General features: G+C 47.0%; 2 protein-coding genes across 2 annotated transcripts; both read right to left on the bottom strand.

Annotated features, from left to right (window-relative positions):
• Window positions 1–420: 420 nt before the first annotated feature.
• LOC311509596 (adhesion G-protein coupled receptor G7-like) lies at window positions 421–4,232 on the bottom strand (the record flags this gene model as incomplete). Its single annotated transcript, XM_084574827.1, has 14 exons — window positions 421–531; window positions 636–795; window positions 864–1,022; window positions 1,195–1,276; window positions 1,350–1,702; window positions 1,772–1,884; window positions 1,947–2,099; window positions 2,357–2,541; window positions 2,638–2,751; window positions 2,830–2,960; window positions 3,438–3,514; window positions 3,581–3,721; window positions 3,829–3,981; window positions 4,203–4,232. 14 exons carry the CDS (start codon window positions 4,230–4,232, stop codon window positions 421–423), a joined length of 1,962 nt encoding a protein of 653 aa, XP_084430953.1.
• Window positions 4,233–18,411: 14,179 nt separating this feature from the next.
• Window positions 18,412–22,223, bottom strand: LOC311509595 (adhesion G-protein coupled receptor G7-like; the record flags this gene model as incomplete). Its single annotated transcript, XM_084574826.1, has 14 exons — window positions 18,412–18,522; window positions 18,627–18,786; window positions 18,855–19,013; window positions 19,186–19,267; window positions 19,341–19,693; window positions 19,763–19,875; window positions 19,938–20,090; window positions 20,348–20,532; window positions 20,629–20,742; window positions 20,821–20,951; window positions 21,429–21,505; window positions 21,572–21,712; window positions 21,820–21,972; window positions 22,194–22,223. 14 exons carry the CDS (start codon window positions 22,221–22,223, stop codon window positions 18,412–18,414), a joined length of 1,962 nt encoding a protein of 653 aa, XP_084430952.1.
• Window positions 22,224–22,796: the final 573 nt, after the last annotated feature.

Below are 22,796 nucleotides of genomic sequence, written 5' to 3'. Positions count from 1 at the left end.
AGATGGAGTAATGGCGCCCTCTAGAGGCTCAGTCATGTCAACACGGGTCAGAGGAGATGAGTCAGTGAAGGTTCTGAATGCAGTAAACGTTTATTAGAAGAACACAAAAAGTTACCATCAACATCACAGGGTTCTCAGAGGAACTGGAATCAGGTTAAAACCAAACTAAACATCACTGACATCACAACTACAACACTTTGAGACTGGTTTAGACTGGTTTAGGACCAGTAGAGACTGGTTTAGACTGGTTTAGGACCAGTAGAGACTGGTTTAGGTCTACATGTGACTCGTAGAACCAGTAGAACCGGCTGCTGTCAAACTGCAGGATGTGTGTCTGGTTGTCCCGGTCCGTTCTACAGGCTGCTGGTCTCTTTCTTTTTGATCTCCCCGTTGTCCTCGGAGCTGGTCGAGCAAGGTCTTTCACTTGTTGTTGAACGAGCTGCTGGCTGAGGAGACGCTGTGAAAGGAACACAGCACGGCGGCTCTAAAAGTCGGCGTTCTGGCCGTGAACAGGATGAAAATCTGAAAACCCTGAAACAGACGAGGAGGAAGGTGATTCTTAACGTGGGGAGCCACCAACTCTTCCTGTAAAGAAGAAGAAGAAGAAGAAGAAGAAGAAGGCGGAGCAGACTTACTTGTGTGGTCGTGCAGAGGCAGAAGAGGATGCTGAAGACCAGGTGGGTGGTGGGGTCTGTGGTCAACAGCACCAGGTAACCCAGTGTCCAGGACAGACCAAGCATCACCGCCAGAGAGAAACTGACCAGGAAGTTGTTCTTCAGAGACTGGCGCCTGGTGCTGAGAGGTCACAAAGGTTCATACATGCTCACATGTGAAGAATCGGTGGGCGGAGCTGATGGTGTTACCTGGTGAGGTTGGGGTCCACTCTGCAGGTGGTCAGTGAGACCAGGACCAGCAGCACCGTGTTGTAGACCAGGATCACGCCGACCGGGACCACGAAGCCCCAGAACAATGGCTTCCCGAAGTCAAAGTGTTTGTTTTTGTCCAGAGCTGCGAGCCAGCAGCTGCAAACAGAAAGGTCACATGATCACAACACGAGTACATGAGTCAGTGGTGGTTGGAAGACTAGTAAAGACTGGTTTAGGACCAGTAAAGACTGGTAACTTAGGACCAGTAAGGACTGGTTAAGATTGGTTTAGGACTGGTTAAGACTGGCTTAGACCAGTAAAGACCCACAATTCCTCCTGTCTGTATCCCAGAGGGTTGTCCATCCTGTAGGTTGCTCCCAGGGTGACCGCCATGAAGACAGCTGGGACTCCTGACAGGAAACAGGAAGTAAATAAAATGATTTTTTACAAATATTAAATATGAAGCCGTCCAGGGTGTCGTACCGAATCCCACCACCAGGCTCATTGGCGTCCAGTACGATGGCAGACTGCGGCGCATCGTCTGGATCAGCAGCACCAGCTGAGTGCCATAGATGCTGTTCCACATGAAGGTGGCCAACAGGAAGAAGTGCAGTAGAGCCGTCACCGCCGTGCACGAGCCCCGGTCTGGCTCCACGTACTCGTCCGATTTCAAGATGAAGTTGGTCTGAAAGTCGGGCTCAACCTTGGCGTCGCTTGGCGAGTTCTGCACCCCGGAGAGGAAGGTGATGATGAAGGCCAGCAGGCAGACACAGATACTCAGCAGGACCAGCTTTGAGTTCAGGTTGTTCTGACGACCATCAGACTTCCTCTGAAAGCTGCAGAGCAAACCACACTCAGGTTAAGATGTTCAGATGAGTCCCAACACAGAACCAGTGGAGTCAAACCTTTCTGTGAGGTGGTGAATGATTGTCACAACCAGACCCAGGATGGAAAAAGAAAGTCCCACGATGGAGATGGCTTCCAGGGCTTCGGCGTAGTCATACTCCTCTTTGAACGACTGAAACACAAACACCATCAGACGTCTGGCAACCGTTTTAGTTCAGTTTTACAGATACTCACCCAGAGAGCAGCGAAGTTGGTGGTGTGGTTGCAGATACATGTCATCGCTCCGTCTGAAGCACTTCCTTTCCAGCAGCCGAAGGTGCTCCAGTCCTGGCGGTTGTAGTCCCAGTAAACACAGGAGAACTCGTGCAGAGTCTTCCCTTTGATCGGCTGCAGCGAGGGGACCAGAGGTTAGTTAATCATTCATCTTCCTGTCGAGATCCACACCTTCACAATGAAAGGCAACAACTCTGTTCTCAGGTTAAAACCAAACCAAGTCTCACTGGTGCCATGACTGAGTCACTTTACACCATTAGGCCACCAGCAAACATCCGTTAGGACCAGTTAAGACTGGTTTAGGTCTGGGGCAGACCAGTAGAACCAGTTACAGTAAAACTCAGACAGTTCATTGTTGGATCTGAACTCACCGTCGGTCTGAACCTCATCTCCACGTGTTGCGGAACCACGTCGCGCTCCTGACCCTTGACACTGCCCGACAGGACCCTGATGGTGGACTTGTCCCTCTTGTAGAGTTTTGACTGGAAGAAGTTGTCGTTCTGGTAGAGGACGAAACCCAGAGAGACGCTGGACTGATGCTGACGGACACCTTCCCCTGAGACGAGAGGACGGACAGGAAGTGAGAACAATCCAACAATCAGTTCATCAAAACAATGAAATAAAAACTACAGTCACTGAGCAGGAAACTCACCTTCAGGGAACCGTACGTAAATCAGGGCATCAGCTATGAATCCCTCTTCCACCTTGATCCCTGACGTGTTGGTGTCCAGCTTGATTCTCTCAGGCACAAAACTTCCAGATTTCCCTGAATGCAGCACGATAAGAGGAAATCACAAACTGCTCCTTCATTACCGTTCATGAACTCATCAACAGTCCTGCTAACCTGACAGCGAGGTGAACTGGACTCCCTGGGTACCACCAGCAGGAACCTGGGCCGACTGCACCACCAGGTTTGGTTGGACCAGCTGAGACGAGTTGAGATTCACCGAGAGCTCGTCCAGAGTCCTTGTCAGGCTGACCAACGGAAACATGACGGTCAAACACTCAACCAGTCAGACTTTTGATTAAACCCACTTATCTGCCTGTTAGCGTTGCCTCTGCTAGCATACTGATGCTAGCATACTGATGCTAGCATACTGATGCTAGCATACTGATGCTAGCTTACTGATGCTAGCACACTGATGCTAGCACGCTGATGCTAGCACGCTGATGCTAGCACGCTGATGCTAGCACACTGATGCTAGCACACTGATGCTAGCACACTGATGCTAGTATACTGATGCTAGCATACTGATGCTAGTATACTGAGCATGCTAGCATCAGTATACTAGCATACTGATGCTTTTTCCAGAACCAGAAACCTCCAGAGCTGCACTAAGACGACGGTGCAAGGAAACCTTTAACAAGAAGAAACCTGGAGCTGGGCCCTGTGCTTGAGGCCGGCCTGAGGCTCTAAGACAAACAGATCGATAGAAAGGTGTGCTGGTTTACCTCAGGCTGGACTTGTCGTCTGTCACCTTGGCGTCCAGCAGCTGACTGACCGTCGCCACTGCAGCCACTCTGACGCTCTGCAACACAGACAACAGTTTAGACTCAGACACGTTTTCAGACCTTTTGAGTTTTTTTGTTTTTACCTCTGAGCTGTTCTTGGAGTTCAGCAGAGTGTCTGCTATCTGAACTGCTGTCGTCACGCTTTCGGGCGTCAGCTCTTCAGGCTTGGACGTCAGAATCTGAGCGCTGGAGGCCAGGTTCTCTAAATCAGCTTCAGTGTCGAGCTGAGGAACCAAAGTGCTTTAATTAGTGGACCTGACAGGAAGTCAGACTGGATGATGGTGACAATCCAGGCATCAAGATCTTCTAAAGAATGATCAGCAGCTCTCACACTTTGCTGTATGTCGCTGAGCGTCTGGCTGCAGTTGAGCTTCTGTAGTTCCTTCTCAAAAGCAACTGATCCAGTGTTGTTCATACATCTGGTGGACGCCTGTGGTTTACCAGCTGAGTGGACGACAAACAGACCTGAAGTATGGATGATGGACTGAGATGGAGATGTAAAGAAGGGACAGGTGGAAGCTTACTATTCACTCCACTGGGACAGGTTTCCTCTGAGTATGCGAACCAGCTGATGGGTGTTTGTGTGAAGGTGAAGCCATCGATCTTCTCATCTCTGCAGAAGTTTTCTAGGAGTTCAGTCACAGCTGATCAGTGTGATTGACAGGTGGAGGTCTAAAGGTGTGATTGGTCCAGTTTTGTACTTACCATCTGAGCATGTCCGTCCACTATAGCCATCGAGACAGACACAGACACCGTCCTGGATTTCCCCTTCGATACACGTCAGGGGAGTCGTACTGGGAGCAGTAGGGGTGGTCGTGGTGGTAGTAGGGGTGGTAGTAGGGCTGGTAGTGGTGGTAGTGGTGGTAGTAGGGGTAGTATTTTCTGGAGCAGCTGTAGTACCTGGGTCTCCTGTTACTGGAGCTGTAGTACCTGGGTCTCCTGTTACTGGAGCTGTAGCACCTGGGTCTCCTGTTACTGGAGCAGCTGTAGTTTCACGACCTGGCTCATAAGCCATGACAAACGACAAAGAAACGTGGTAAAATACAAAGGTCAACTGATTTATTAAAGCAAACCAAAAGAACCCATAAGAATGAATGAGATTTGGGTGTGAGAATCAGTGTGTCTGTTGATGAGTGCATGAAAATGTATGTGTAATGTTGAAAGGTGTTAAAATAGTAGTGTTTTGTGGAGCAGCTGTTGTACCTGGGTCTGGTGTTTCTGGAGCAGCTGTAGTTTCACGAGCTGGTTCATAAGCCATGACAAACGACAAAGAAACGTGGTAAAATACAAAGGTCAACTGATTTATTAAAGCAAACCAAAAGAACCCATAAGAATGAATGAGATTTGGGTGTGAGAATCAGTGTGGCTGTTGATGAGTGCATGAAAATGTATGTGTAATGTTGAAAGGTGTTAAAATAGTAGTGTTTTGTGGAGCAGCTGTTGTACCTGGGTCTCCTGTTACTGGAGCAGCTGTAGTTTCACGAGCTGGTTCATAAGCCATGACAAACGACAAAGAAACGCGGTAAAATACAAAGGTCAACTGATTTATTAAAGCAAACCAAAAGAACCCATAAGAATGAATGAGATTTGGGTGTGAGAATCAGTGTGTCTGTTGATGAGTGCATGAAAATGTATGTGTAATGTTGAAAGGTGTTAAAATAGTAGTGTTTTGTGGAGCAGCTGTTGTACCTGGGTCTGGTGTTTCTGGAGCAGCTGTAGTTTCACGAGCTGGTTCATAAGCCATGACAAACGACAAAGAAACGCGGTAAAATACAAAGGTCAACTGATTTATTAAAGCAAACCAAAAGAACCCATAAGAATGAATGAGATTTGGGTGTGAGAATCAGTGTGTCTGTTGATGAGTGCATGAAAATGTATGTGTAATGTTGAAAGGTGTTAAAATAGTAGTGTTTTGTGGAGCAGCTGTTGTACCTGGGTCTCCTGTTAATGGAGCAGCTGTAGTTTCACGACCTGGCTCATAAGCCATGACAAACGACAAAGAAACGCGGTAAAATACAAAGGTCAACTGATTTATTAAAGCAAACCAAAAGAACCCATAAGAATGAATGAGATTTGGGTGTGAGAATCAGTGTGTCTGTTGATGAGTAAATGAAAATGTATGTGTAATGTTGAAAGGTGTTAAAATAGTAGTGTTTTGTGGAGCAGCTGTTGTACCTGGGTCTGGTGTTTCTGGAGCAGCTGTAGTTTCACGAGCTGGTTCATAAGCCATGACAAACGACAAAGAAACGCGGTAAAATACAAAGGTCAACTGATTTATTAAAGCAAACCAAAAGAACCCATAAGAATGAATGAGATTTGGGTGTGAGAATCAGTGTGGCTGTTGATGAGTGCATGAAAATGTATGTGTAATGTTGAAAGGTGTTAAAATAGTAGTGTTTTGTGGAGCAGCTGTTGTACCTGGGTCTCCTGTTAATGGAGCAGCTGTAGTTTCACGAGCTGGTTCATAAGCCATGACAAACGACAAAGAAACGCGGTAAAATACAAAGGTCAACTGATTTATTAAAGCAAACCAAAAGAACCCATAAGAATGAATGAGATTTGGGTGTGAGAATCAGTGTGTCTGTTGATGAGTGCATGAAAATGTATGTGTAATGTTGAAAGGTGTTAAAATAGTAGTGTTTTGTGGAGCAGCTGTTGTACCTGGGTCTGGTGTTTCTGGAGCAGCAGGATTATCTGGAGGTTCTGGAGCAGCTGTAGTAGGTGGAGCAGTAGTAGCAGTATTTGTTGCAGACAATAGTCCAACTGTGGGGAAACATCAATGTTACAACAATTAGCCTGGCAATGCTAACATGCTAATGCTAGCAACCATGTAGTAAGTGTTTAACGTGATAGCATGCTAACACTGTGTACATGATATATTATATAGATATTAGGGTTGATGTCAGTTCATTAGGAACACCAACGAGTAGAGATTAGTGGTCGTTAGTCGTCTGATTTCTCACCCAGAGTGAAGACGAGTAGTAGGTGTCGGTCCATGTTGATCAGAGTTTAGATCCAGGAGTCTGATCAGACTCTGATTGTTTTCTTCTCATCTGCTCTGATAAGTCAACTATAAAGGACTCTGACCTGCAACTTGATATAAACCATCAACTTGTAAAACTTTATGATCAACAAAAAAGTCCATGATCCAGTTACAGAGGGAGGTGTTGGTGCCCAGGACTCCAAGTTTGGTGATTAACCTGGAGGGAAGGACAGTGTTGAATGCTGAGCTGAAATCAGCAAACAGCAATCGTTCATAGGTGTGGTTATTGTCCAGGTGTGAGAGTACAGAGTGCAGAGCTGTGGAGACTGCATCATCTATGCTCCTGTTACTGCGGTAGGTGAACTGGTGTGGGTCCAGTGTGGGAGGGAGGGAGGGAGTCCTTCAGGTGTGCCAGGACCAGTCTCTCAAAGCACTTCATGATGATGGGTGTAAGTGCTACGGGGCGGTAGTCGTTGAGGCATGTTGGGTTGGAGTGTTTCAGTTCTGGTACTATGGATGAAGCTTTAGAACATGTTGACACAGATGCTTTGGTGAGGGACAGGTTGAAAATGTCCGTGAAGATCCTGGTGAGCTGCTCCACACATGCTCTGAGCAGACATCTATCTGAATCCACCACCAGGAGAAGAAAAGACCAGAAACAATGAGGAAACAATGTGTTTCTTCTCAACAATGAAGTTGTAGATTAACATCCCGTTCATATTTTGTTGATCATAAAGTTTTACAAGTTGATGGATTATATCACGTTGCAGGTCAGAGTCCTTTAGGTGACTTATCAGAGCAGATGAAAAGAAGACAATCATAGTCTGCTCTGTCGTGGAGCACAAAGGACTACAGCAGGTAGTGAAACCTTCCCAGAGCATCACAGGAACTCCACTCCCTGCCGTTGAGGACGTCCAGAAGAAGCGTTGTCTGTGTCGAGCTCACAGTATTCTGAAGGACTCCTCCCACCTGCCACATGGACTATTTTTTATGTACCGAACATTTCATTAGTTTAGTAACATCAGGTAGTTACTGCTAATTGTTGGTGGCTTCTGCCATCCTGTATGCAGTGGTCTGCTGGAGCAGTGGGAGCTCAGAGAGGGACAGGAAGAGACTGAACAAGCTGGTCAGACGGGCCGGCTCTGTCCTGGACTGCTCTCTGGACTCCATGGAGGAGGTGGGTGAGAGGAGGATGTTAGCCAAGCTGACATCAATCATGGACAACCCCTCTCACCCACTGCATCAGACTGTTTCAGACCTCAGCAGCTCCTTCAGCAGCAGACTGCTGCATCCACGCTGCAAGAAGGAACGCTACCGCAGGTCCTTCATCCCAGCTGCCATCAGGCTGAACACCAACCTGAGTCAATAAGAACTGTCTTTCTGCACAAACCACGCCCTCACATCTTATAGTTTTTTCAAAGTTTAAGCAATTAAAGTTCATCCCACCACCACACTGTATATACAGAATGTCTTTATATTTCTAGTTTTTCTCCATATTTTTCAGAGTATTGTTATTTTTTTGTATATTTTTTTCATTGTGTTTTTTTTGGAAACTCTTTTCCAAGTCGAAGTCGTCGTCATTTTTTGTATATACATTTTGCCAAATTCCATGCTACTGTGACAAGGACATTTCCCATACGTGGGATTAATAAACATGTCTTCTGTCTCTTATGTCTTATGTCTTATACTCTGTTTAATTTCTCACTTTATCTGTATTTTGTATCATCTAATTTATTATCTGCCCATCTCCTTTATTGTAAATTATGTTATAGTTCCTGTTTATAGTCTACTCACATTTAACGAACAAATGCAATATAAATATTGTCCACATGCTGTAAAAACAACCTGTACCATAGTACTGATATACTATTTATGCCACATGCACTTACTGCCTATTGCACTTCTGGTTAGATGCTAAACTGTGATTCTTTGCTCCAGCTGCATAATATAATATAATATAATATAATATAATATAATATAATATAATGTAATATAATATAATATACATTGTAGATTCTCACTGAAGGCATCAACACTATGAATGAACACATATAGAATTATGTAGTAAACAACAAAGTGTGAAATATGATTCATATTTAGAGTTTTAGACTGAAGGTCAGTCAGTCCAGAAAACTGCCAAAACTTTGAACGTGTCCCCAAGTGCTGTTGCAAAAACCATCAAGCTCTACGATGAAACTGACTGACATGAGGACGGCAGCAGGAAAGGAAGACCAAGAGTCACCTCTGCTGCTGAGGATAAGTTCATCCAGTCACCAGCCTCAGAAATCACAAGTTAACATCACCTCAGATTAGAGCCCAGATCAATGGCACAGAGTTCTAGTAGCAGACACATCTCTACATCAACTGTTCAGACTGCACCAATCAGGCCTTTATGGTCAAATAGCTGCTAGAGAACAACGACTAAGGAAAAGAATCAAGCAGAAGAGATTTGTTTGGGCCAAGAAACACAAGGAATGGACATTAGACCAGTGGAAATCTGTGCTTTGGGCTGATGATCACGGTTCCAACCGTGAAGCATGGAAGAGGAGGTGTGATGGTGTGGGGGGCTTTGCTGGTGACACTGTTTATAACCCTGTTTATTTATTCTAAACTGAAGGCAAACTGAACCAGCATGGCTACCACAGCACCCTGCAGTGACATGCTATCCCATCTGGTTGATGTTTAGTTGGACCATCATTCGAAGGAGGACTATTTTCCTTTCCTTCAGCCCAGGTTCTTTCTACCTATTGGAAAGGTTAGTCCGACTTTGAATAGACCACCCGACAACTTCTCTCCAACTGACAGTTTATTTAGCACACAGAGAATAGGTCCAGAGTCAGCGCTGAGACTTCAACTTAACCACCTTAAGGGTAGGACAAGAGAAGCTCCTAACTAAGTGTACACACAGGTTTTATTCTATCTGGGCTCTGTTATGATTGGATGTTATTACATGTTTGACCACTAGGCGGCAGTACTGTTTGTGTAGTCAACTTACCGTACCGTATAATGGGGTAGAGCAAGACTGCATGAGAGACACCTGAATTGAATGTATGTTGAGTGTGAACGTGAGTCATTCATTAAAGAAGCTACTTGCTAACAACACGGCCTAATCTTTGGAACACGTACATGACATGGTACCAGGAGTAAACTGGAAGCGACGACATGGATTTGAGACCACCGGAAAGTTTGAAACTAACGGGGAATGTCGACGAGAACTGGCGCACCTTTAAACAGCAGTTCCACCTGTATGTTGCAGCTATGGGACTTGAGACAACGCCGGAGGCAAGAAAGGTAGCGCTGCTGCTAACAATAGCAGGGCCACAGGCCATCGAAGTATTTAACACGTTCGTGTTTGACAGTCCTGATGATGGTGAAAAGTTGGATGTGGTGCTTCGTAGATTTGATGCTCACTGTTCTCCGAAGAAGAACGAGACGCACGAGAGGTACTGTTTCGGTCTGGTACACAGCGGCAGCACGAGCTCTTCGATAGCTTCCTGACGGACTTGCGGCTGAAGGCGCAGTCCTGCAACTTCGCAACGCTGAAGGACTCCATGATCCGGTACCAGATCGTCTGTGGTGTTGAGGATAAAAAGGTCAGAGAGAGGCTACTACGAGAAACGGAGCTGACGCTGGCAGGTGCCATTAGGATCTGCCAGGCAAGTGAGCTGTCCCAAAAACACGTGAAGACGTTCAGCGAGATGTCTGCAGTCGCCTCGGCGCAGGTGGGCGACAGCGCGGCAGCGGTTGGAGCAGTGTCGTACCAGCGGAGACGGCGCATACAGACCCGGCCTGCACAGCAGTCGGAGGACGGGATGATAAACTGCAAGCGCCGCAGCTCACAGCACAGGCCTAGACAGTGTCCAGCGTTTGGTAAGCAATGCTCCAGTTGCCAAGGCAAGAATCATTTTGCTAAACAATGCTTCACCAAACGGAAGGAGGGGAAGAAAGGAAAAACTGTAAACTTAGTGGAGGAGCCTGATCTCAGTGACATGTTCTTTGTTGGTATGGTGAATTGTGAAAATGAACAAATAAATAATCCAGACAATGTAAATGATGTCACTGGAGAAGATAAATGGATAGCTCCTCTAATGATAAATGGGATTGTAGTCACCATGAGATTGGACACTGGGGCAAAAGCAAATCTCATAAGCATGTGTGATATAAAAGCAATGAAAAATAAGCCACAAATAAAAAAGAATCTGGACTGAAAGACTACAATGGTCCGCCAATTAAATGTTTGGGCACATGCAGGTTGAGTGTCACAGTAAAAGGAAAAGTGCACCACCTATTCTTCTTTGTTGTGAATGAGGGACGTGAATCACTTCTGGGTGACAGAGCCTGTGAAGAACTGGAGCTTGTGAAGAGAGTGTATCGCATCATCCCAACCATAAACCCAGTAAATGACTCTATGGACACAATAGTTCAGAACTTTTCAGATGTTTTCAAGGGTTTTGGTGTTTTGCCCTTCACATATAAAATACAGTTAAAAGAAGATGCCCAACCAGTTGTGCATGCAGCACGCAGAGTTCCTTCTCCACTGAAAGACGGCCTAAAGAAGGAACTTGACAGAATGATCATGCTAGGAATGATCGAAAAGGTTAATGAACTTACCGACTGGGTCAACTCAATGGTCATCACAAAGAAAAAGAGTAGAGAGTTGAGAATATGTATGGACCCTAAAGACCTAAATGAGAGCATAAAGCGTGAACATTATCAAATACCCACACGTGAAGAGATCATCAGTGAAATGAAATACCTTTAATACTCCCTTCGGCAGGCACTGCTTTCTCAGACTCCCATTTGGAATAAAGTCAGCACCTGAAATATTTCACAGAGCGATGGAGCAGATCATCGAGGGCTTGGGTGGAGTTCGAGTCTACATTGATGACATCATCATATGGGGGTCCACAGCCCAAGAGCACAATGAGAGGCTGAACAGAGTTATGGAACGCATACAAAGGTATGGACTAAAACTCAACAATGTGAGTAAATGTAAGTTTGGCGTTCAAGAGATCCTCTTCTTTGGAGACAAGCTGTCTGCATGTGGTGTCCAACCAGATCAAGACAAAATACGTGCAATGCAGAACATGCCAAGGCCCACAGACAAAACAGGTGTGCTATGCATCATGGGGATGGTCAATTTCATAGGTAAATTCATTCCCAATCTGACAGCAAAGACATCATGCATACGAGTGCTCCTGCACAGGGACTGTGAGTTTAAATGGACAGTGAAACATGAGCATGAGTGGCAAAAACTCAAGAACACACTGACCACAGCACCTGTGTTGTCTTTTTATGACCACACGAAGAGGATGAAACTGTCTACAGATGCCTCCAAAGATGGTATTGGTGCCGTTTTACTCCAGGCTGAGGGTGAGCACTGGAAACCGGTAGCCTGTGCATCTAGGTAGATCCAAGATGGCGCCGGTGAGGTCAGCGGCCGTCGTACCTGCTCCGACACTTTCTTTGTATATAGTGCTTTTTGCTTTTATTTTTAACTTATTTAGCTCACCTACCCTGTGTCATATCACTTATGACAGACAGGCACTCATAAATATTGGATTACATTACTCAAACTTTTTTATACAACCATTTTCTTCCGACCCGGTGTGGCCCCAGGACATCCTGCGCCAGGGAGCCGACACAAACAAAGGAGGACGCGGGAGCCCCAGGTCACGCAGACGGCCTCGGGGGAAAAGAGCTGGCGTAAGAGAAAGGCTGAGGAGAAGAGCACACCACACGCCACTGCCTAGTATCTTACTAGCCAATGTCCAGTCACTGGAGAACAAGCTGGACGAACTCAGGGCCAGGATACAGTTCCAGAGGGACATACGGGACTGCAACATCATCTGCCTCACCGAGACATGGCTGACTCCTCTCGTACCGGACTTCGCCATTCAACCTGCGGAGTTCCTTACAGTTCACCGCATGGACAGAACGAGTGAGTCTGGGAAATCAAAGGGAGGTGGAGTATGTCTTATGGTTAACAACAACTGGTGTGACAGTAGGAACGTTGTCCCTCTCAAACGCTCATGCTCGCCTAATCTGGAGCTCCTAACCATTAAATGCCGTCCCCACTACCTGCCCCGTGAGTTTACTTCGGTCATCATCAGCGGCGTCTGTATTCCACCCCAGGCGGCCACGGACGCTGCACTGTCCGAGCTACATGAGGCGATTTCCACCCTTCAGACTAACCATCGTGAAGCGGCCCTCATTGTAACCGGGGACTTTAACAGTGCTAACTTGAAGAAGGTGATGCCGGAGTTCATTCAACACATCGACTGTCCCACCAGAGGAGTAAGGACTCTAGACCACTGCTACTCTCCATTCAAAGAAGGCTACAAAGCAAAACCTCTCCCCCCCTTTGGAAAATCGGATCACGCCGCTGTCCTTCTCATGCCCAAATACAAACAAAGGCTGAAGCAGGAACCCCCTGCTGTGAGAGAAGTGACGCGCTGGACAGATCAATCGGAGGCCGCTCTGCAGGGTGCGCTGGATTCAGCCGACTGGGACATGTTTCACAGCAGTGCGGGTGGAGACATCGAGGAGTTTACGGAAGCGGTTGTGGGATTTATCGGGAAAGTTGTGGATGACACCACGCCGAGGAGAACCATCAGGACTTTTCCCAACCAGAAGCCGTGGGTGGATCGATCTGTCCGCGACGCTCTGCGTTCCCGCACCGCTGCCTACAACTCCGGACTCGCCTCTGGGAACATGGAGGAATACAAGTCGGCCTCTTACAGTGCTCGCAGAGCGGTGAAAGAGGCTAAACATCGCTACGGCCAAAGACTGGAGAAACTGATGGGACAGTCTGATTCCAGGGGACTGTGGCAGGGACTACATACAATCACGGACTACAAAGCAGCACCCGCCCCCCCGGTGAGTGCCGACGCCTCTCTGGCTGACGAACTGAACAACTTTTTTGCGCGCTTTGAGTCGGGAAACCGACTGCCTGCTGCGCTCCCAGCCGGAGGGGAGGACACACTCACTGTGACGGAGCGCGACGTGAGGAGGGTGTTTAAAAGTGTGAACACCAGGAAAGCGGCTGGACCAGACGGGATTAGTGGGCGTGTCCTCAAAACCTGCGCTGATCAGCTGGCACCTCTGTTTACAGTGATATTTAACCTCTCACTCAGACAGTGTGTGATCCCAACCTGCTTCAAGAAATCCATAATAGCCCCTGTCCCAAAGAAACCACACCCCAGCAGCTCCAATGACTTCAGGCCCATAGCCCTCACATCTGTGGTGATGAAATGTTTTGAGAAACTGATCAAGACATTCATCACCTCCACACTGCCCACCACCCTGGATCCACTACAGTTTGCATACCGGCCGGACAGATCTACAGATGACGCCATAAACCTCCTCCTCCACAAGACCCTCTCCCACGTGGACACTGGGAAGGGAAACTATGTGAGAGTGCTGTTTGTTGACTACAGCTCAGCATTCAATACCATAGTCCCCTCCAGACTGGCTGCTAAGCTGCATGACCTGGGACTGGACTCCTCCTTGTGCAGGTGGATCTATAGCTTCCTGACCGGCAGACCACAGGTGGTCCGAGTGGGTCACCACACTTCAGCCCCCCTGACTCTCAACACTGGACCCCCCCAGGGCTGTGTGCTCAGCCCTTTGCTGTACTCGCTGTACACACACGACTGCGAGGCCACTTCAGACTCCAACATCATCATTAAGTTTGCTGACGACACCGCTGTTGTAGGACTAATCTCCCACAACGACGAGACAGCCTACAGGAGGGAGGTGTCCCACCTGGAGGACTGGTGCAGGGAGAACCACCTCCTGCTGAACGTCAGCAAAACAAAGGAACTGATTGTGGACTTCAGCAGGAAACAGCAGAGGGACTTCCATCCACTCACTATATGTGGCTCTGAGGTGGAAAGAGTGGACACCTTCAGATACCTGGGAGTGACCATCTCACAGGACCTGTCATGGACCCACCATCTGAACATCATGGTGAAGAAGGCCAGACAGCGTCTCTACCTCCTCAGACGTCTCAGAGACTTTAAGCTCCCTCTCAAGGTGCTCAGAAACTTTTGCACCTGCACCATAGAGAGCATCTTGTGTGGGAGCATCACCACCTGGATGGGAAACTGTACCAGGCAGGAATTCCTGGCCCTCAAGAGGGTGGTCCGTTCAGCGGAGCGGACCATCAGAACCCCCCTCCCCAACCTGCAGGACATTTACACCAAACGTTGCAGGTTAAGGGCCACAAAGATCCTGAAACAGCCCAGTCACCCCGGACACTCTCTCTTCTCTCTACTGCCATCAGGCCGGCGTTTCCGTTGCCTGAGGACAAAGACTGAGAGGCTGAAGAAGAGTTTCTATCCCCATGCCATCCGCCTGCTCAACTCTGAGCCTTAACTGGACTTAAATATCACTGCACTTTATTCATGTAGCTGCTTAATATTTAATATTTAATACTGTAAATTATGTACATATACAACTACCCCCCCACCTCCCAAGTTTACCAGTCTATATTTTTATTCAGTCGATATTTTTATTTTTATTCTCATTTTTTTAATTTAATTTAATTTTTTTTATATTCTATTTCTCTATCGGTGTACATTACACTTATATCGCTTACCTTGTGTGCAACTACTGTTTACTGTAGTAACTACTGTTTACTGTAGTACTTATATATTTTCTTACTACTGGCTGCAGGTACAACAGTACATTTCACTGTGCATTGTACTATGTATAACTGTGCATGTGACAAATAAAACCTATCTATCTATCTATCTTGGGCGATGACAAAATCTGAATGCCGGTACGCTCAGATCAAAAAAGAATGCTTGGGACTGGCGTATGGTTTGGAGCGGTTTCATGGCTATGTGTACGGTCTGCCATCTTTCACAGTCGAGACTGATCACCGACCGCTGGTCGCCATCATCAAAAAGAATCTGAATGAAATGTCTCCACGGATTCAGCGGTTAATGATGAAGATGCAGAGGTATGATTTTGAACTGATATATACTCCAGGTAAACACCTAGTCCTTGCTGATGCCCTATCCAGAGCAACTACAGGCAGCAGTGTGAGTGCTACTGACGAGGACATACATTGTCACATGAAGATGGTGTCGGCTGCACTTCCTGTGTCTGACACAAAGTCGAGACAAATTGCTGAGGCTACGGCAAAGGATGTGGAGCTACAGCATGTCATGAGGAACATGGATGAGGGATGGCCAGTTGGTTCATGTCCACATTTTTACCATGTCAGAGGTGAGCTTAGTACTGTGGATGGTCTGCTGTTAAAAAAGGACAGGATTGTGGTTCCACAGGCTTTGAGAATGGACATGTTGCACAGGATACATGAAGGCCATCTCGGCATCGAAAAGTGCAAAAGGAGGGCGAGAGAGTCGGTTTTCTGGCCTGGAATTAACAAAGACATTGAAACACTCACAAGTAAATGTGAAACATGCCAGAAACACAGGAGCAAGCAAAGTAAAGAGCCTATGGTGGTGGCTGAGGTGCCAACAGGACCGTGGCATAAAGTCGGAATGGACTTGTTTCATCTCAGAGGTAAAGACTATCTAGTGGTAATGGATTACGACTCAAACTTCCCTGAGATGGCGCTGCTGGCAAACTCGTCATCAACCTGTGTCATAACACATGCAAAATCTATCTTCGCCAGGCATGGCATTCCACACACAGTGGTGAGCGATAATGGCCCCTGCTTCAACAGCAAAGAATGGCAGAAGTTTGCAGTGCAATATGATTTCAAGCATGTGACGTCAAGCCCACACTATGCACAGTCAAACGGGCACGCGGAAAAAGGAGTTCACATTCTCAAGCAACTCCTAAAGAAATCCGCTGACAGTGACTCGGATCCGTATCTGGCTTTATTGAGCTACAGAGCATCGCCTCTTCAGTGCGGTCTATCACCAGCTGAACTGCTGATGAAGAGGAAGCTCCGAACAACCTTGCCGAGTTGTCAAAATGACAAATTAAAGCAAAATAATCCCTCAAAGATTGAACATAAGCTACGACAGCAGAAAATGATGCAAAAGTCATACTATGACAGAACAACTAAGCATCTTCCTCCACTGACTACCAACAACACAGTCAGGACTGAGGATGCAGATGGATGGAACACAAAGGCAACGGTCCTGCAAGAAGTTGCTCCACTATCTTACACTGTGAGAACTGATGATGGACAAATCCTCAGACGCAATCGTCGCAGTCTGTTAAAAATTCCTCAAGGGACTGATAGTGAGCTCAGTGTAACTTGTGGTGAATCTCAGGCAATTCCCACACCTGATATGGACTGTAACACTGACTCTCACACACCTACTCCAAGTGAACCTGAGTTAAGAAGATCCACAAGAGAAACCAGAAAGCCTGAGAGACTGATTTATAATTAAAAGAAAATTCAATACGTGTTAAACATGTTGAACAAAATGTATATTGGTTGATGGTGTGAATGTGTTCTAACTGGTCTAGTGTTGACTTAGATTTGGTCTACGCACTTTGATATACTGTTTATACGGCAAATGTGTAGCAGGGTTAAGCTGAATGAGAACTGGTTAAAATAACTGACACTGCAAAAGTGATAGATCATGTTCATACATTTTGTCTTAGAAAAAGGGGGATGTTATTACATCTTTGACCACTAGGCGGCAGTACTGTTTGTGTAGTCAACTTACCGTACCATATAATGGGGTAGAGCAAGACTGCATGAGAGACACCTGAATTGAATGTATGTTGAGTGTGAACGTGAGTCATTCATTAAAGAAGTTACTTGCTAACAACACGGCCTTATCTTTGGAACACGAACATGACAGGCTCCATCCGAATATAATAGGAGGAGCGCGGCCTTTTGTGTATCAGTGGTCTTCTATGTGTAGCCGAGGCCGGCCCTAACTGGTATCTTCAAGGTGAAGTATGAGTGTGGTGCATCTTATCTAGTGAACAAGCTGAAGCAAAGCAGTAAATAACCCCGTATCTGGTAAAACAGAAAGAAGAACATTTCTTTCTGTTTTTTCCCGACCATAACTATTTTATATCTAACACCATCATTTATTTTTCAACAGGACAGTAACCCCAAACACACCTCCAGGCTGTGTAAGGGCTATTTGAGTGATGGAGTGATGGACCAGATGACCTGGCCTCCACAGTCACCTGACCTAAACCCAATAGAGATGGTTTGGGATGAGATGGACCACAGAGTGAAGGCAAAAGGGCCAACAAGTGCTCAGCATCTCTGGGAACTCCTTCAAGACTGTTGGAAAACCATTTCAGGTGACGACCTCATGAAGCTTATCCAGTGAATGCAAAGCAGTAATCAAGCAAAGGATGACTACTCTGAGGACTCTAATATATGAATCATAGTTCAGTTATTTCACACTTTCTTGTTTACTACATGATTCCATACGTGTTCATTCATAGTGTTGATGCCTTCAGTGAGAATCTACAACGTAAACAATCATGAAAATAAAGAAAAACTATTAAATGAGAGGGTGTGTCCAAACTTTTGACTGGTAGTGTAGGTTGAGGAAGATGTTAAATTCATTATCTTCTGTTTTTATTCTGAGAGCTGGGACGTTGTGTAAAAGAGTAGATGGAGTAATGGCGCCCTCTAGAGGCTCAGTCATGTCAACACGGGTCAGAGGAGATGAGTCAGTGAAGGTTCTGAATGCAGTAAACGTTTATTAGAAGAACACAAAAAGTTACCATCAACATCACAGGGTTCTCAGAGGAACTGGAATCAGGTTAAAACCAAACTAAACATCACTGACATCACAACTACAACACTTTGAGACTGGTTTAGGTCTACATGTGACTCGTAGAACCAGTAGAACCGGCTGCTGTCAAACTGCAGGATGTGTGTCTGGTTGTCCCGGTCCGTTCTACAGGCTGCTGGTCTCTTTCTTTTTGATCTCCCCGTTGTCCTCGGAGCTGGTCGAGCAAGGTCTTTCACTTGTTGTTGAACGAGCTGCTGGCTGAGGAGACGCTGTGAAAGGAACACAGCACGGCGGCTCTAAAAGTCGGCGTTCTGGCCGTGAACAGGATGAAAATCTGAAAACCCTGAAACAGACGAGGAGGAAGGTGATTCTTAACGTGGGGAGCCACCAACTCTTCCTGTAAAGAAGAAGAAGAAGAAGAAGAAGAAGAAGGCGGAGCAGACTTACTTGTGTGGTCGTGCAGAGGCAGAAGAGGATGCTGAAGACCAGGTGGGTGGTGGGGTCTGTGGTCAACAGCACCAGGTAACCCAGTGTCCAGGACAGACCAAGCATCACCGCCAGAGAGAAACTGACCAGGAAGTTGTTCTTCAGAGACTGGCGCCTGGTGCTGAGAGGTCACAAAGGTTCATACATGCTCACATGTGAAGAATCGGTGGGCGGAGCTGATGGTGTTACCTGGTGAGGTTGGGGTCCACTCTGCAGGTGGTCAGTGAGACCAGGACCAGCAGCACCGTGTTGTAGACCAGGATCACGCCGACCGGGACCACGAAGCCCCAGAACAATGGCTTCCCGAAGTCAAAGTGTTTGTTTTTGTCCAGAGCTGCGAGCCAGCAGCTGCAAACAGAAAGGTCACATGATCACAACACGAGTACATGAGTCAGTGGTGGTTGGAAGACTAGTAAAGACTGGTTTAGGACCAGTAAAGACTGGTAACTTAGGACCAGTAAGGACTGGTTAAGATTGGTTTAGGACTGGTTAAGACTGGCTTAGACCAGTAAAGACCCACAATTCCTCCTGTCTGTATCCCAGAGGGTTGTCCATCCTGTAGGTTGCTCCCAGGGTGACCGCCATGAAGACAGCTGGGACTCCTGACAGGAAACAGGAAGTAAATAAAATGATTTTTTACAAATATTAAATATGAAGCCGTCCAGGGTGTCGTACCGAATCCCACCACCAGGCTCATTGGCGTCCAGTACGATGGCAGACTGCGGCGCATCGTCTGGATCAGCAGCACCAGCTGAGTGCCATAGATGCTGTTCCACATGAAGGTGGCCAACAGGAAGAAGTGCAGTAGAGCCGTCACCGCCGTGCACGAGCCCCGGTCTGGCTCCACGTACTCGTCCGATTTCAAGATGAAGTTGGTCTGAAAGTCGGGCTCAACCTTGGCGTCGCTTGGCGAGTTCTGCACCCCGGAGAGGAAGGTGATGATGAAGGCCAGCAGGCAGACACAGATACTCAGCAGGACCAGCTTTGAGTTCAGGTTGTTCTGACGACCATCAGACTTCCTCTGAAAGCTGCAGAGCAAACCACACTCAGGTTAAGATGTTCAGATGAGTCCCAACACAGAACCAGTGGAGTCAAACCTTTCTGTGAGGTGGTGAATGATTGTCACAACCAGACCCAGGATGGAAAAAGAAAGTCCCACGATGGAGATGGCTTCCAGGGCTTCGGCGTAGTCATACTCCTCTTTGAACGACTGAAACACAAACACCATCAGACGTCTGGCAACCGTTTTAGTTCAGTTTTACAGATACTCACCCAGAGAGCAGCGAAGTTGGTGGTGTGGTTGCAGATACATGTCATCGCTCCGTCTGAAGCACTTCCTTTCCAGCAGCCGAAGGTGCTCCAGTCCTGGCGGTTGTAGTCCCAGTAAACACAGGAGAACTCGTGCAGAGTCTTCCCTTTGATCGGCTGCAGCGAGGGGACCAGAGGTTAGTTAATCATTCATCTTCCTGTCGAGATCCACACCTTCACAATGAAAGGCAACAACTCTGTTCTCAGGTTAAAACCAAACCAAGTCTCACTGGTGCCATGACTGAGTCACTTTACACCATTAGGCCACCAGCAAACATCCGTTAGGACCAGTTAAGACTGGTTTAGGTCTGGGGCAGACCAGTAGAACCAGTTACAGTAAAACTCAGACAGTTCATTGTTGGATCTGAACTCACCGTCGGTCTGAACCTCATCTCCACGTGTTGCGGAACCACGTCGCGCTCCTGACCCTTGACACTGCCCGACAGGACCCTGATGGTGGACTTGTCCCTCTTGTAGAGTTTTGACTGGAAGAAGTTGTCGTTCTGGTAGAGGACGAAACCCAGAGAGACGCTGGACTGATGCTGACGGACACCTTCCCCTGAGACGAGAGGACGGACAGGAAGTGAGAACAATCCAACAATCAGTTCATCAAAACAATGAAATAAAAACTACAGTCACTGAGCAGGAAACTCACCTTCAGGGAACCGTACGTAAATCAGGGCATCAGCTATGAATCCCTCTTCCACCTTGATCCCTGACGTGTTGGTGTCCAGCTTGATTCTCTCAGGCACAAAACTTCCAGATTTCCCTGAATGCAGCACGATAAGAGGAAATCACAAACTGCTCCTTCATTACCGTTCATGAACTCATCAACAGTCCTGCTAACCTGACAGCGAGGTGAACTGGACTCCCTGGGTACCACCAGCAGGAACCTGGGCCGACTGCACCACCAGGTTTGGTTGGACCAGCTGAGACGAGTTGAGATTCACCGAGAGCTCGTCCAGAGTCCTTGTCAGGCTGACCAAAGGAAACATGACGGTCAAACACTCAACCAGTCAGACTTTTGATTAAACCCACTTATCTGCCTGTTAGCGTTGCCTCTGCTAGCATACTGATGCTAGCATACTGATGCTAGCATACTGATGCTAGCATACTGATGCTAGTTTACTGATGCTAGCACGCTGATGCTAGCACGCTGATGCTAGCACGCTGATGCTAGCACGCTGATGCTAGCACACTGATGCTAGCACACTGATGCTAGCACACTGATGCTAGTATACTGATGCTAGCATACTGATGCTAGTATACTGAGCATGCTAGCATCAGTATACTAGCATACTGATGCTTTTTCCAGAACCAGAAACCTCCAGAGCTGCACTAAGACGACGGTGCAAGGAAACCTTTAACAAGAAGAAACCTGGAGCTGGGCCCTGTGCTTGAGGCCGGCCTGAGGCTCTAAGACAAACAGATCGATAGAAAGGTGTGCTGGTTTACCTCAGGCTGGACTTGTCGTCTGTCACCTTGGCGTCCAGCAGCTGACTGACCGTCGCCACTGCAGCCACTCTGACACTCTGCAACACAGACAACAGTTTAGACTCAGACACGTTTTCAGACCTTTTGAGTTTTTTTGTTTTTACCTCTGAGCTGTTCTTGGAGTTCAGCAGAGTGTCTGCTATCTGAACTGCTGTCGTCACGCTTTCGGGCGTCAGCTCTTCAGGCTTGGACGTCAGAATCTGAGCGCTGGAGGCCAGGTTCTCTAAATCAGCTTCAGTGTCGAGCTGAGGAACCAAAGTGCTTTAATTAGTGGACCTGACAGGAAGTCAGACTGGATGATGGTGACAATCCAGGCATCAAGATCTTCTAAAGAATGATCAGCAGCTCTCACACTTTGCTGTATGTCGCTGAGCGTCTGGCTGCAGTTGAGCTTCTGTAGTTCCTTCTCAAAAGCAACTGATCCAGTGTTGTTCATACATCTGGTGGACGCCTGTGGTTTACCAGCTGAGTGGACGACAAACAGACCTGAAGTATGGATGATGGACTGAGATGGAGATGTAAAGAAGGGACAGGTGGAAGCTTACTATTCACTCCACTGGGACAGGTTTCCTCTGAGTATGCGAACCAGCTGATGGGTGTTTGTGTGAAGGTGAAGCCATCGATCTTCTCATCTCTGCAGAAGTTTTCTAGGAGTTCAGTCACAGCTGATCAGTGTGATTGACAGGTGGAGGTCTAAAGGTGTGATTGGTCCAGTTTTGTACTTACCATCTGAGCATGTCCGTCCACTATAGCCATCGAGACAGACACAGACACCGTCCTGGATTTCCCCTTCGATACACGTCAGGGGAGTCGTACTGGGAGCAGTAGGGGTGGTCGTGGTGGTAGTAGGGGTGGTAGTAGGGCTGGTAGTGGTGGTAGTGGTGGTAGTAGGGGTAGTATTTTCTGGAGCAGCTGTAGTACCTGGGTCTCCTGTTACTGGAGCTGTAGTACCTGGGTCTCCTGTTACTGGAGCTGTAGCACCTGGGTCTCCTGTTACTGGAGCAGCTGTAGTTTCACGACCTGGCTCATAAGCCATGACAAACGACAAAGAAACGTGGTAAAATACAAAGGTCAACTGATTTATTAAAGCAAACCAAAAGAACCCATAAGAATGAATGAGATTTGGGTGTGAGAATCAGTGTGTCTGTTGATGAGTGCATGAAAATGTATGTGTAATGTTGAAAGGTGTTAAAATAGTAGTGTTTTGTGGAGCAGCTGTTGTACCTGGGTCTGGTGTTTCTGGAGCAGCTGTAGTTTCACGAGCTGGTTCATAAGCCATGACAAACGACAAAGAAACGTGGTAAAATACAAAGGTCAACTGATTTATTA

Source organism: Chelon labrosus, assembly GCF_963514085.1.
Source record: "Chelon labrosus genome assembly, chromosome: 24".
NCBI classification, from domain to species: domain Eukaryota; kingdom Metazoa; phylum Chordata; class Actinopteri; order Mugiliformes; family Mugilidae; genus Chelon; species Chelon labrosus.
The sequence above is the reverse complement of the archived record's forward strand: the minus strand, read 5'-3'. Positions and strand labels throughout refer to the sequence as shown.